The sequence below is a fragment of the Lepidochelys kempii genome, chromosome 5, assembly GCF_965140285.1.
Source record: "Lepidochelys kempii isolate rLepKem1 chromosome 5, rLepKem1.hap1, whole genome shotgun sequence".
In the NCBI taxonomy this organism is placed as follows: Eukaryota; Metazoa; Chordata; order Testudines; family Cheloniidae; genus Lepidochelys; species Lepidochelys kempii.
Genome location: NC_136384.1, coordinates 31,905,820 through 31,919,752, shown reverse-complemented (window position 1 = coordinate 31,919,752; position 13,933 = coordinate 31,905,820). Strand labels below are relative to the sequence as shown.

The 13,933-nt window shown below is 41.1% G+C and overlaps 1 protein-coding gene across 3 annotated transcripts in view; it reads left to right on the top strand.

The window, feature by feature from the left end:
* Positions 1-292: 292 nt before the first annotated feature.
* Positions 293-13,933, top strand: part of HCN1 (hyperpolarization activated cyclic nucleotide gated potassium channel 1) — a 316,103-nt gene continuing 302,462 nt past the window's right edge. The window contains exon 1 of one of the 3 annotated variants that reach the window (XM_073343907.2): positions 293-1,143. In XM_073343907.2, the coding sequence (XP_073200008.1) occupies positions 773-1,143 (371 nt within the window). In that variant the 5' untranslated portion in view covers positions 293-772. The remainder of the gene's footprint in view (positions 1,144-13,933) is intronic. The other 2 variants (XM_073343906.2, XM_073343905.2) reach the window with 2 other exon arrangements.

The following is a 13,933-nucleotide window of genomic DNA, read 5'->3' as shown; positions in this document are numbered from 1 at the left end:
CACATATTTCAGACACAGGATTAAAAATCACCACTCTTTCTGAGTCTTTCTCTTGCCAAATTGTTTGCACAGGTGTGCACGTACACATGTACACAAGCGCAGTCTCTCTCTCTCTCCCGCACACAGGCACAGAGTGACAACCCCAGACGAAAGGCACACCGTGGCCCTACACCGTGACCGCAGAAACAGGCTCATGTGCCGCGCAGGGGCACGCGCCGGTGCTTTCGGTGCACACACAGAGAGCTCTGCTGCCTACACCAGGCACAACACAACCTGCTTTTGAGTCTGTGGCTCCCAGTCGCGTGGACACAGGCAATCCCACGCACCTGCTTCCAGAGGGACGCACGTGCAGTTAAAGATAGACACACGGAGCGAGGCGCGCACACGCAGGCTCTCTCTCGCCCTCCCCTGTCTCCCACACACGCCCTTCCGCTCCCTCCTCCCCCTTCCCAGCTCCCGAGCCCCTCAAGGACTCCGGGGCGCTCAATGTCAGGCGCAGGGAAGCGGGCGGCCGGGCAGAGCGCGGTGCGGCGTTGCCGCCAGCAGAGGGCAGGCGAAGGGAGCGGTGCGGGCGCCGCGGCTTCCCTCCCTCTGTCCCCGGCGTGTCAGTACCGGCTGGGCTCGCAATGCCAGGAGCAGCAGAGGGGCTGAGCTGCTGAAGGGCACCGGCGGCGGCTGCAGGGAGGAAGGCGGCCGGCCCGCTGGCTGCGCTGCCCCGGACTCCCAGTGCCGCAGGAGCCCGGGCCAGGCTGGAGAGCGCTCCCCCCGCAGCATGGAGGCGGGCAAGCCGAGCTCCTCGCCCGGCAGCCGGGACGATGGCAGCGGCAGCGCCAACGCCTTGCAGGCGAAGCCGGCGGAGAAGGCGCTGGGCAGCCCGGGCGGCGGGAAGGAGCACGGCAACTCGGTATGCTTCAAAGTGGACGGCGGCAGCGGCGGCGGCGAGGAGCCCGGGGTGGGCTTGGAGGAGGCCGAGGGCTCCGGGCGGCAGTACGGCTTCATGCAGCGCCAGTTCACTTCCATGCTGCAGCCCGGGGTCAACAAATTCTCCCTCCGCATGTTCGGCAGCCAGAAGGCGGTGGAGAAGGAGCAGGAAAGGGTTAAAACTGCGGGGTTCTGGATCATACACCCCTACAGCGACTTCAGGTGAGTGCCCCCCCACGCTCCCCACCCCCCACCCCAGGGGAGAGCTGCCCCGGGGCGAGGGCCGGCGGCGGCTCACGGGTGCCTTCTGCACGCAGGGACCCCCGCCCCTCCGCTTCAGCGTGGCGGCTCCCCCCTGAAAAAGAAAGGCACCCCCACCCCTCCAGGCAGCGCGCTGGACAAACTTTGGCAAATAAAGTGGAGCCAGTCGTGCAGAGCGCCGCCGTTTGTAGCTTTGCGCCCCCGGGCACGCTGCCAGTCCCCCATTGTGTGCACGCTGCAGCGTGTCTCATGGCCGGGCGCTGGGGACTGTCTCTGGGCGGAAAGGCGTTCGGGGGCGGTGGGAAGGAGCTGCCTGCGGGCAGGCGGCGTGGTCCCGTGTGTGGAGTGTGGCTCTGGGTGGGTGCCCACCACGCGCACGCCTCGGGGTAGCCTGGCGTGGCAGCTGGCATCTCTTGTCTTCTTCAGACGCCTTATGAACCCAGTGCCATGGCCAGCAACGAAAGCCCCACCAGGCTGTGCAAGGGCAGGACCTGAAACCCAGCGCTGGGTTCCGAGTCCGAGAGGGGGTTTCGGGGAAGGGGGGGGGGAGAGTGCTTCCAGCAAACGCCCGGCGACCTTGGCTACGAGTCTGTGATTCAAACTTTGGGGGTGAGGGGGGTTGTCTCTTCCGGTCCCAAATCTATGTAATGCAGCTTCACGGGGAGAAGGAGGAAACAGGCAAGGCAGAGAGGAAAAGGTCAAGACAAGAGTTGGTCCGAAAACAGCCAAGCTGGAGGGTACTTTTTGCCAGTCGGTTCATTGTGTGAAGGTTGCAAACGCTTGAGACAGACATCCCTTGTCCTGTTATTTTAGAGCGAGAACTCGCTGTTCCAGCTTTGCAATTTGATGCTGAACGCACGGCGTGAGCTCTTCAGAAATATTTAAAGGTTATATATTCATGTGACTAAAATGCATGGACTTGAACTAGGTGGACTGAGGGGGAATGGAGGTTTTCTTAATGATTTTTTTTTTTTTTTGCACAGAAAGAGGTTTGTTCCTATTTAATTTACCTGGAGCTTGAAAGTCATCTAGCGAGCGCTCCCACCTTGAGCTATAACGTTGTGTACTAGGGAGAAGGAAAACACGTAGAATTTCTACCCGGTCCCTAAGTGGGAGCTAGCCGTGGTGCTGAATGATATGGTTTCTGAAAATCTCGGGCCAATGCTAAGTATAACCTTGGAATCTCTGCCCTTGTGTTTCTTGGAATATGAAGTATGTCAATGTCCATGTATACCGCAGAAAATATAATTGTGCCTTTCTTAGTCCTTTAAATGCCAAAGAAAGGGCACAAAAGATGCTGAAGAAGCAGGCAATGTTAAGAATCCATGACCGTTTCATTTTAATCCATTAATAGTTGGTTTGAAAGCATTTCCAAATCCATGAGGTCTGTCAGGTAATATAAAGCTAGAAAGGTTCCGTAGTATCCTCACAGTAGGGGAAAATGACCTTGCCCAAATCAGAAAAAGCTTATTTTGTTTCACATAGTGCTACATTGTTGTACTATGCCAGGAATATATTGGAGCTCATGCTTCAAAGGAACTCAGAAATCACTTATTTATTTTTATTTTTTCAAATACTATACAAAATTTGCTTATTATTTAAGTATATTATGAACTTTAACTGCACACATATTTTTCCAGAAATAAAATTAGAGTGCAATATGACTTTTTATAGTTAAAACAGTAAATGCAGTATTCAATTAGAATGTTAATGTCAACATATTTTGATTGGCTATAAAACATAAAAATACACAATTAACATAAAATATATTTCCAAAAGGTACAACAATAAACATTTAGGGAGAACTGTATTTATATTAAAAATCAATTCTCGTGAAGAATTAGTTGTTTTACTACATAGTAAGAATTGGTTGGCTGCCTTTGTAAAATTTATTAATCACAATTATAGTAGTACTTTCTGAAATAATAAATGTGCTTAAAAGGGTTGATAGTGTAAGTAAGCAATTCATCAATCTCTTCATATACATAGAATAGTGAGTGAATGTCATAGAAAGGGATACACCTGTTTAAATCAAATAGTTGCACTGTTCTGTTAAAGAAAGAAGTAGGTTAAATAGTACATTTTTCAAAAGAAGTGAAAGAGAGATTCTTATTAAATCCTTGGTTCCAAAGGGACTATTTGCAGTGTGATGTATCACTCAATGGGATGTACTGGAACCTTGCATTCAAGCCCAAGTAAAGGTCAGCACAGCTATGAAAGGAGCAGAGCAGTCACTAAATTGTGACTCTCAGAGTCACGCTTCAATCCCTGCTTTCTCCTTGTTCCCTGGGGGAAGTAAATTTTATTAGCTCTTTTCTTGGAATAATTTTTTCCCCCTTTCCATGCTAGCTCAGCTGCACTGGCAGGTGCATGGGGAGAGGAGAGCGGGGAGTCAAGCTCCACCTATTCCCCACTTGTCCACCCACATCCTTCCTGCCTAGGAAGGGAATGTAGCAGCCTACGCAGGGTCTGGTGATGTGCATATCATGCACAGGCAATTAAGGAGGTTGATTATGCCCCCTTGTTTCCCTGCATGGGTGGGCAGCCAGGCTCACAGTTCAAACTAGAGTGAGTAATGGCACAGTCTTGAATTTTGGACAAATGTAGAACATGAGTAACTTTACTCATGTGAGTATTTCCATTAAAATCAAGAGGACTACTCCTGTGATTAAAGTTATTCAGGAGTACGTAGTTGCAGAATTGGATTCTTAAATGATATATACAGTAAAATAATATTTTATGTGATATTAGTTTATGAATGAAATAGATTTCTGCCTTACAAGTGAAACATTTTATGCTGATAGTCTCAGATGAAGTAGATCAGTACTTCTCAAGCTATCTGATGTGGGGGACCGGCATTTTTTTTCCCCAACGTGTGCGCAGACCGGCAGCTGATGGCTTGCGGACCGGCAGCGGTCCGCGGACCACCACTTTGAGCAGCACTGAAGTAGATAACACTTATACTGAAGGAATTCTAACACACAATAAGGACTGAATCTTTTCAATTTTTTTTCCAATGAGAGCAGATAGTACTTCACCCATGGCAGTACTGGGTCTGGTATGTGCTTGAACTAGTTGTATTTTGCAAATAAATAAAATAAATAAATAAATAAATGGGATGGGTGGGAGATAAATGTACTTTATTATGTCAAAAATTACATGTAATCATTCATACAGATTAGTTCCACAGCTTCTTTTTTTAAGTCCTAGTGGTGGTTTTAAGGCCAGGTTGATACATAGTTTTTGTACCCGTATGATTGCTTCAGTTAGAGGTGTGATTTTTATTGGAATAGGTATACTGGTGCAACTGACTTAGTGTGAATGCAGTTATGCATGTAAAAAAGGGACCATATACAGGTATAGCTTATTTCCCTTCCTAAACAGGAAATAGATATACCAATATATAGACCTTCATACCAATATAACTGCATCTCCATTAGGATGGTTGCACCACTTTAACTCTACAACTCTTGTGTATAGACAAGGCCTAAAGGTATCTTGGACCCATAATTGCACTATGAATGCCTGTTATACTAGCATTTTAATATGGTATATAAAATCATTTTCTTTCATTCTTCTACTTTAAGTGCCTCTTCACATTTGCATTTCACTATCAAGATAATATTATAAAAAGTAAATATTTGACAGCATCAGACTGGAAAGACACTGAGTAATATAGCTCCTAAAATAGTAAAATTATTATTAACTAATTCCATCACCAATACAAAAGGCATAGATGCTTTTTAAATGTCTCTGTAGAAAAGAAAGTTGGGCATCAAGTGTAAATTATAAAAACATGAGAATATTGTGTTAACTATGTCAAATGCGGGCAATTTCTGACATGGATTGTTGTACTTTTGTGTTGTTTTCCCCTGCTGCTGAAAATTTTCAGTGCATGAAATTTACTTGAAACATTCTTTTTTGCTTTAGATCAAATATTGATAAAATTCCCCTTAAAATACACTGTGGGCTTTTGTGTAAGATTACCTACTGTACAATATTTTGTTGTGTGGATGTCATGGCTTTTAAATTCCTTCATTCCCTTCCCTGACCTTTTTTTTTTTTTAATGGTATGAACAGTAGTGTGGAAAGCTCATTGCATGATCTGTAAAAACTCAGTAATTCGATTCAGTTGCTAAAATTGTTGCTGTGTTTAGCACCATGTTTTCTGGAAGCATTAGCTTGTCTGTGCTGCAGAGAAGATTGTGTTCTCTATCATATGTGTATGCTTTTGGGGAAATAAGTTCCATAAGTATTACGTAGTTTCCCTGTAAAGAGACCATTTGTTTCCAGTAGTCTCTTGCAAGAGAACAACTCCATCTTCTGGGGTTTAATGTCTAATTAGCAAACCATTATGTAAGCTCTGTACTAAATACATGTCAGAAACTCTGTAGAATGCCTCCATTTATCTCTTCACAATCTAGCAGTGATTACTGAATCTGTAACCCTGGATAAGATTTCCTTTTGACTGTGATAAACACACTGTTGTAACTCATACAATTGTTTTTGTTACGGGGTGTAAAATGCTGAGTGTCTCCTGTGGGATGTAGAGTGTGCTCAGATCCATTGAAATCAATGGGCTTGCTCACATGTGTAAGGACTACCCATGTAAAAGAGAGTTGCAGTATTGGGCCCTTAATCTATCAAGCATGCTGTGAAATATATCACAAATAAAGAGATATTTGAGTTACTCTGAATGAATCACTTGTTTTTGTATATGTTTTACTCATTAGATCACATGCTGATTAATGTATTTAATGGTTAACCTTGAAGTAGTGTGACTTATTCATTATCCACTTCCTCTATTAGGGATATTTTATATGTCTGATTTTCAATCGGGTGCTTGCCCCCTAATTACTCAATCCTGCAACACTTAGACACATCAGTAGTCCTATTAGCTTCATTGGGACTGCTCATTTGTGTTAGGGTCTCAGGGTCAAGCCCTATGAAATCTTTCTTTTATACATGACAGACTCACAGATCAGCTCACATCTTCATAGAATCTATGCAGTTGTGCATATATTCTATAATATCAGCCAGTATACAGTACATACAAAAGTGTATTAGGAAACAAAAGAGAAAACCTTAAGATTTAGAAGGGTGGATATTTTGCTTTACAAAAATGCCATTCAACTCTTGACAGTTTTAACTGTCAGAATCCCTGTGCTGAAATCTTCTATGTTAGGAGTGCAAATCCTCCTCCTTTTATAATACCTGAAAAAGAAAAAAAAATGAAGACAGTTCTAAAAGTTCAGCAGAAAACTTCAGGGTTTAGTGACTGGAAATGGGGTGTGCCAGATTCAAAGCTTAAATGCAACTAATATTATACAATGGTGGTATTTATTTATATTGCATCTACCCGGATCCACAAAAGTGCCCTAATCCCAGTTTGGGCTCCACTGCGATCCACAGAACTCCTGCCAAACCCTGTAGGCACTCACACTTACTTGATGCCTAAGTTTTCAGAGTAAAAATGTCCTAGGTACCTCTATGTTTCTGACTCTGAGCATGTGCATTGTTGCCTCCCTCTAGGCATTCGGATGCCTATCACCCTCCTAAGTCCTAGAACAATTTACAAACCCAGGGAAGATAAGTATTCAGCCACTTAAATCGTGTATGGGGCCTGATCCTGTATGCATGCTCATCGGCTGCCTATTGGATTGGATCCCATTTAAATCTGGCCATGGAAGGTGGTGGTGCTACTCACTTGATTATATGTTTTAGCCCAATAGTTAGAGCACTCACAGGGGATGTGGGCAACACAGGTTCAATTTCCCCCTCTCAACACTAGTACAGCAATTCTTATGAACAAAACTTTTACAGAACATGAACTCTTCCTTTTGTGTGCATGAAAATGGAGAAATATAGGATAGTTTGAGTATAAAAAATGTCATTGACTTTTGGCCTTTTGCTTACTATATTCCCACAACTTTTGAATTTTTTACTGAGCGCATACTACATTAGCTAACAGCTGACATGACAAAATTGCAGCCTTAACTCAGTTCACTGAAGCATTTCATCAATACTTCCTGGCAATAAGGTCTACTAAGCTTTGAAATAGTTTCCCAGCTGAAGTAGCAGATGTTCCATCATTTCAGACATTTCAGAGTAGACTGGACAAAGTAATAGGAAGTGTAATGTAGGGTCTAAAACTTTGTCTTCATGGAGGAGGGATGGACTAGATGACACAATAGGTGTTTTCCATCTCTGATTTCTATATTTTAATTTGTATAATGTCTCACTGATGGCAGTCACTATATGACTTGTTTGTTTAATGCTCAATTATCCAACTTGACTAACTAAAGTTAGTCATCAATATTTATTTTAGATATCTAAATACCAGTTACAAATACTTTTGTTAACATTTAGGTGCATCTATAGTATCCCAAGTGGATGGGGGACATGGTTTCTTGCCCTCAGTCCTCTCACCATTATCAAGCAGAGCTGATCAGATATGCAAGTGAAAGCATGCTTCCCTTTCTAAGGTTACTGCAGCAGGCCCACATCCTCTGTACACCCTAATACTCTGGGAAGGACTGTGCCTTCATTTATTTAAAGAAATCATTTCATTTTACTGATATGTTAGCCTTATGGTGAAGATAGTGTAGAATTAAAGTGCATGGTCTCAGCCTAAGCGCATTTCCAGTATTTCACTAGAGTGGTGTTGTACTCTCATGTAATAGTACATCCATTACGTTGCAGCTCAGAATTAAAATATGCAATTTTCTATAGCATTTTTTCTCTCTTCTTTTTACAGGCAGGTCAGTATTTCTAATTTACAAACAAATTCTAAGAAAGTTAATTTAGATGCAGCAATATATCTAGTCACAGCGGGAAAAAGAACTCAATACACTTAGCAAAAAAAAAAAATCCAAACTCTCATTTTTTCAATCTACTTTCAGTTTAACTTAGAATTTTCCCATAAATTCTGTAGCACCCAAGGAAAGTGCACATCAGTTCTTGTTCTTCATAAGAAATGTTCATCTTTTAGTATTCAGCCAGTCTCTGCACATTCTAAACAAATATATGTATGTGTACTGTGTTCACTTGTGCCTCTAGAACATGGTGCTTCTTGGGCATTTTTGAGTCTTTACAATGTTATGAATGATGATTAATTGTATCATGGTAATTTTTCACCTTTGCTTCCTGTACTATTTGCTGATTTGTTTGGACTACAATGATATAAAGTTCTTGATTTTATTTTCTTTTGAAACTTATATGTTGTGAGATCAGCATGATATTTGGAGTTGGACCAGAAGATACAGGTTACATTGTTCTGATGAGCCGCCAATCACTGTATTTTGCAACCTTTTTGTTGGCCAATTATACTAGGCAGCATTGGCATCCACTTCAGTAGAGCTCTATCCTTGTTTGTCATTTTATAAAGGTATTTCTGGAGTGACCCAGTTGGAGGAATTTGAAGCTAGTGTATTGGTTGGTGAATGCATGACATAGTGATTAGACTGCAGAACTGAGAACCAAAGTTGTTGGGTTTATTCCCAGCTTCACCCATAACTTACTTTGGCAAACTAAAATGACCTCTAAATTTTGAATGTCTCTGTTTTGAGTGTCCAGTGTGAGACAGCTAGGTGTCTCAAGACGCTCAGAAATAATACCTACTTACCTAAGAGGAATATTGAATATTGTGAGGCTTAATTAATGTTTGTAAAGTTATTTTCAGAGTCTCAGATGGAAGGCATGATATAAATCCAAAGCATTATTTTTATGAGAAAAATATAAATGTACAAACAGTGAAAATTCACTTAGTTTTCTGAAGTATGAATTTCTCAAGCAATGTCCTGTCTCCTTGTGCTTTCACCCGTAAGTGCAAGAGCCCTACCTTTCTATCAACATGACATTTTTAAGAGAAGAAACTCTTAACCTAGTTTGCACCATTTAATTTTTAACCTTACAGTACAGTGCTTGTTAATTGCTTGAAAGGCCTTTAGCCATCTATTTCCTTGGTTCTTTCCCAGAGGCTTGATTTAATTTTAAAAATCAGAATATTCAGTTCTAATTATTGGTGGGCTCATTCTAGACGTATAGCAAGGTATGTTAATAACCAAAAACTGTATCAGCTGGAGTCAACGTCAGTGATACTTCAAGGACACTGTCATTTAGCTTTCAAAAAAATTGTATGTTGGTAGTCAGGATCCAGAAATTCAAGCAAGTTGCATGATATTTTGAAATGGACCCTTTCCCCCCTAGACTCCTAATATTTCTGCTTTTGTTCATGGTGCAACTTAGGACAAAGCCAGAATAGACCTGTTTTGGGAAAACATTTATTTCATTTCCACAGAAATACTTTCCATCAGTCTGCAGAATAAAATAACTTAAGGCCAAATTCTGGTCTCAGTTACATTGGTGAAATTCCCTCAGTGGAGGTTGTAACTGTGTAACTGAAAGCAGAATTTGGCCCTTATTGGCCCTTCCACTCTACGTTATATAGAAATCTTATTCAATGAAGTATGTTTTTCAGTAAATTGTTGATTGATATCCTAAAAGATTTCAACACACTGCTGTGTCATATCAACATATTTTCCAAATATTAAAAAAAATCACAAATAAATATATTAAAATAGGTACTTGTTATGCCATGTAGCTTGTTTTGTCTTGAATAGGTAAATGCTGAAATAAGACAGATTCTTTCGAATATGAGACTAGAAATGGTCAAAGCAGTAAAAGAGTTTAATTATAAACAATAGTCACCGGGCCTCCATGGGTCACAACTGAGAATACCAAATTCAGGACAAACTGCTGAAAAATAGGGCAGATATACCCCAAAACTGGAGGTTATTCTCCCATGAGATACACCAAACCAGCAACAAAAGTAAACTTCTGTTTCACCACACTGGTGAAGTCAGACAGCAGTTTTCTTAAGCATTCCAGTTCTTATATCACCAACAAAAACACTAGACTTAGAGATGAGTGGTTCTTTAAAACCAATTTAATCAAATAAAGGGTTCTTCTGATCCCAAAGGACCAGCAACACACCCAAGTCAATTTCCAATTTAGATCTTACCCAAAAATCACGCTGTTGCCAATTCTTTAGTATCTCACATCTAAAGGTTTATTTATAAAAAGAAAGAAAGAAAGTAAGAAGAGTAAGAGTTAAAATTGGTTATAGGAGTCAAATACATATAATAATTGAAAAGTTCTTGGATCAGGCTTGTAGCAGTGATGGAATAAACTGCTGGCTTAAGTTAAGTCTCTGGTTGCTTCCAAATCATTGGAAGGTCCTCGATTCCTTGGCTAGAATGCACCCTTTAGTATAAATCCATTGTCCAGAGTTTGAGCAGGAAAGAGGCAAAATGGAGATGTTTCCAGTGCCTTTTATAGCTTCTCCCATGTGGAGGGAAACCCATTGTTCTCACTGTGGAAAACTACAGCAACAAGATGGTGTTTGGAGTCGCAAGGGCAAGTCATGTGTCCATGTCTGATGCCGCTTAGTCATAGTAGAAACCATTACCTATACTTCAAATAGCGTGTTCACAGGAAAGTCCATTCAGGGTAGGTGGGTGCCTTCCATTGTGAGTTAAATGTTCTTTTGATGGGCCGCTCAATTTGAATAGTTCCTCCAAGAGGTTCTGGCTAATTACCTTGTGGGCATTACCCCAGGAGCAAACATTTAGAAATACAGGTATAGAGCCAATACTCATAACTTCAAATACAAAAATGATACGTGTATACAAATCGCATAATTATATTCAGCAAAGCATAACCTTTCCATAGACACCTTCCTTGACCTTTGTACAAGATTTGTTGCAATTATATAACAGTGGTAGCAACAATGATCTACATGGTTATAGTTTATCGATAACGTCACAACAATTATAAAGTTAAGTTTGATAGTGTTTGGAATGAATCTGTTTTTTGCAATTTTTTCCCTTTATCTATCAAAAGAGGAAAAATGAAAAGCAAGCATTGCAAATATCCTTTAACAACATGATACTAAATACCATGGACCAATTTCTGCTTTCAATTACACATGTACAACCTTACTGAAGACAAACCAATTTAAATAAAAATGTGGCTTGTTGCCTTTTGAGTGTTTTGTCTTTTTTTAGTACAACTTTAGGCTCCAATCCTGCCAAAATGTATTCATATGCTTAATTTAAAGCATGTGAATAGTCCCACAAGAGTTAAGCATGCCTGTGTTTGCAGGACTGGGGCCTGAATCTCAAATCATGTACATAATATACTGATGACTTGCAAATTTGCTTCTATCACCATACTAAAGAGTTTGTCAATCTTCAAGTACTGACACTATCTCTGGATTTCAGAGGCTTTTTGATGACACTCTCCCTCCTCCCAAACCAATTAAAATCCATGAAAGAGCCTCTCTATGCTTGTATGACTGGCTGATTTCAATGGAAATCAGGAGCCTAAATACTTTTGTGTATTGGGACCGTAGACAAGTGACCTAAAGAAAGTTAGAGTAGTCAGAGCTGTGGGCAATATGAGGAGATTTTGCAGTAATAAACATAAAATCCTGCACCAAGGAGAAGAAATAAACAGAACAGATACAGAAGGAACAGATACAGAAGGAACTGTTCAGAACAGATACAGAAGGAACTGTTCAGAAGGAAGGTCCTGTGGTGAGGATACAGAAGGTGTTGAGAGGAGGCCATGGGGAAGTAACCCAGGGAGTTGTAGCTGTCACACAGGTGTTACACAAAATACTGTAGACAGCTGTGATCCACAGGGCCCTGGACTGGAACCTGGAGTAGAGGGTGGGCCCGGGATCCCCCCAACTCCTTATTGGATACAGAAGGAGTTGACCTGGGCTGTGGGTCCCACCAGAGGGGAAAGTCCCTGGTCTGTTCCCCGACCCACTGGGTGGACCAGCGGAGACTGTGGGGATTGTTCTCCTTCCTTTTCCCCATGCTGACCAGTGATGAGGTTAGCTGAGTGAATGGCACGTTTGAGCCACTAGCAAAAGTGGCCAAACTGAGGGCTGCCGTGAATCTCTGAGGCAAGCAAATCCGCCAATAAGTGCAGGACTCACCAAGACAGAGGAGGAGCTTTGTCACAGTACATAAAAGGTTGTTACAAGGAGGAGGGAGAAAAATTATTCTCCTGAACCTCTGAGGATAGGACAAGAAGCATGGGCTTAAATTGTGGCAAGGGCGGTTTAGGTTGGACATTAGGCAAAACTTCCTAACTGTCAGGGTGGTTAAGCACTGGAATAAATTTCACAGGGAGGTTGTGAAATCTCCATCATTGGAGGTTTTTAAGAGCAGGCTAGACAATACTAGAAAATACTTAGTGCAGGGGATTGGACTAGATGAACTCTCAAGGTCCCTTCCAGTCCAGTGAGTCTACGATTCTGTGAAAATGGGGGGAACCCCAGAGTGTCAGTCATCCTCCTCGTCATCTTCATGGTCCTAATTGTGACCAGTGGGTGTCACCTGGGGTGTTCCAAAGCACACAGAATGAGATACAGCTTTTATAATGGTACACTGATGCCCACTGGGGTCCATACATCTTTATGAAGGTTTCAACCCCCTTTTCCTTATCTACACTTCCACACTCAACTAAATGTAGGGTGCCCCACTTTTTATAGGCTAACTTGTTAGTTCCCCTTACATTTATTAACATTTACTTTATTCAACCACCATAAAGACATGGTTAGCATATTATAATACCCTATGTCTGCAAAAATCCCCCAAATACTCTAACTGGCTTTAACTGGTACATTACAGAACATAGCTCCTAAATACCAGCAGTATAAAACACTTAATGCAGCATTCTGTCTCATGACATCTTGTGATATAAGATCATTGCTCTCTTGTGACAGCTTACAATCATTCTAGGGTCACTTATTGGGTAGTTGCTTTTGTCAAATCTTTCCTTAGGCCTGGGGTCTCGTTTGGCTAAGCTAAATATCTTACAAAGCTGAGGCCTGTAGACTCTATGTTACAACATTAATTAATACTTATATTTATGATATAGAGGTGACATATACCTGATAACTTTGTAGCCAAGGATAAAATATATTGTCTAACTGGATGTTTTAGTTAATAGTGGGTTTCAGCATAAATCCCTGCCTGTCTGTTTGAATTGTTCATAACTGACAGTCTATATACTATATGGATTAAAGCAAATTAACATTTCTTCTCTTAAAAACTTAAACCTATCTTTCTTAAGGAACATTAACATCTGACTAAAAATGTTTTCCCAAATCTCTCAAATAAAATCTCTTCTGCTCAAAGAAAGATCCATGTTCATTATATTTAGTCAACTGAATTTAAAGTGAACCTGGCTGAAAAGTGAAAATAGACTTTAACTCGTGTTTTTTCAACCTAGTACATTAAGAGAAGTTTCCTTCTAGTTTGTCAAAACAATAATAGTTTTAACTGTTAGAAATAATTTTACTTTTACTTTTCATGATTATATTTTCAGATCATAAGTCTGTGATTGAAACTTCTATGAGTGCTAATTCTAGCAGCTTATCAGTGGTTACGGCTATAGGCAACTTTACTTGCAGGCAAACACTTTTCTTTGTCGCTCTTAACCCATACTTTGGGTTGATGATGTGAAGAGCAAGTACCGGTGCTGGGCAAAGTCACTTAAGAGTAGGAAATACTTTGTCTGAACTCTCAAAGATCAGAAAGAATTTCTGTACTATGACACTTCAAAGTGGATAGTGGAGAATAAAACATTCAACCAAAATATAAATCTTGCTGGTGAAGTAGACTGTTAAATAATTCTCTTTATATTATATTGGGTTTTGATTTTATATTGATAA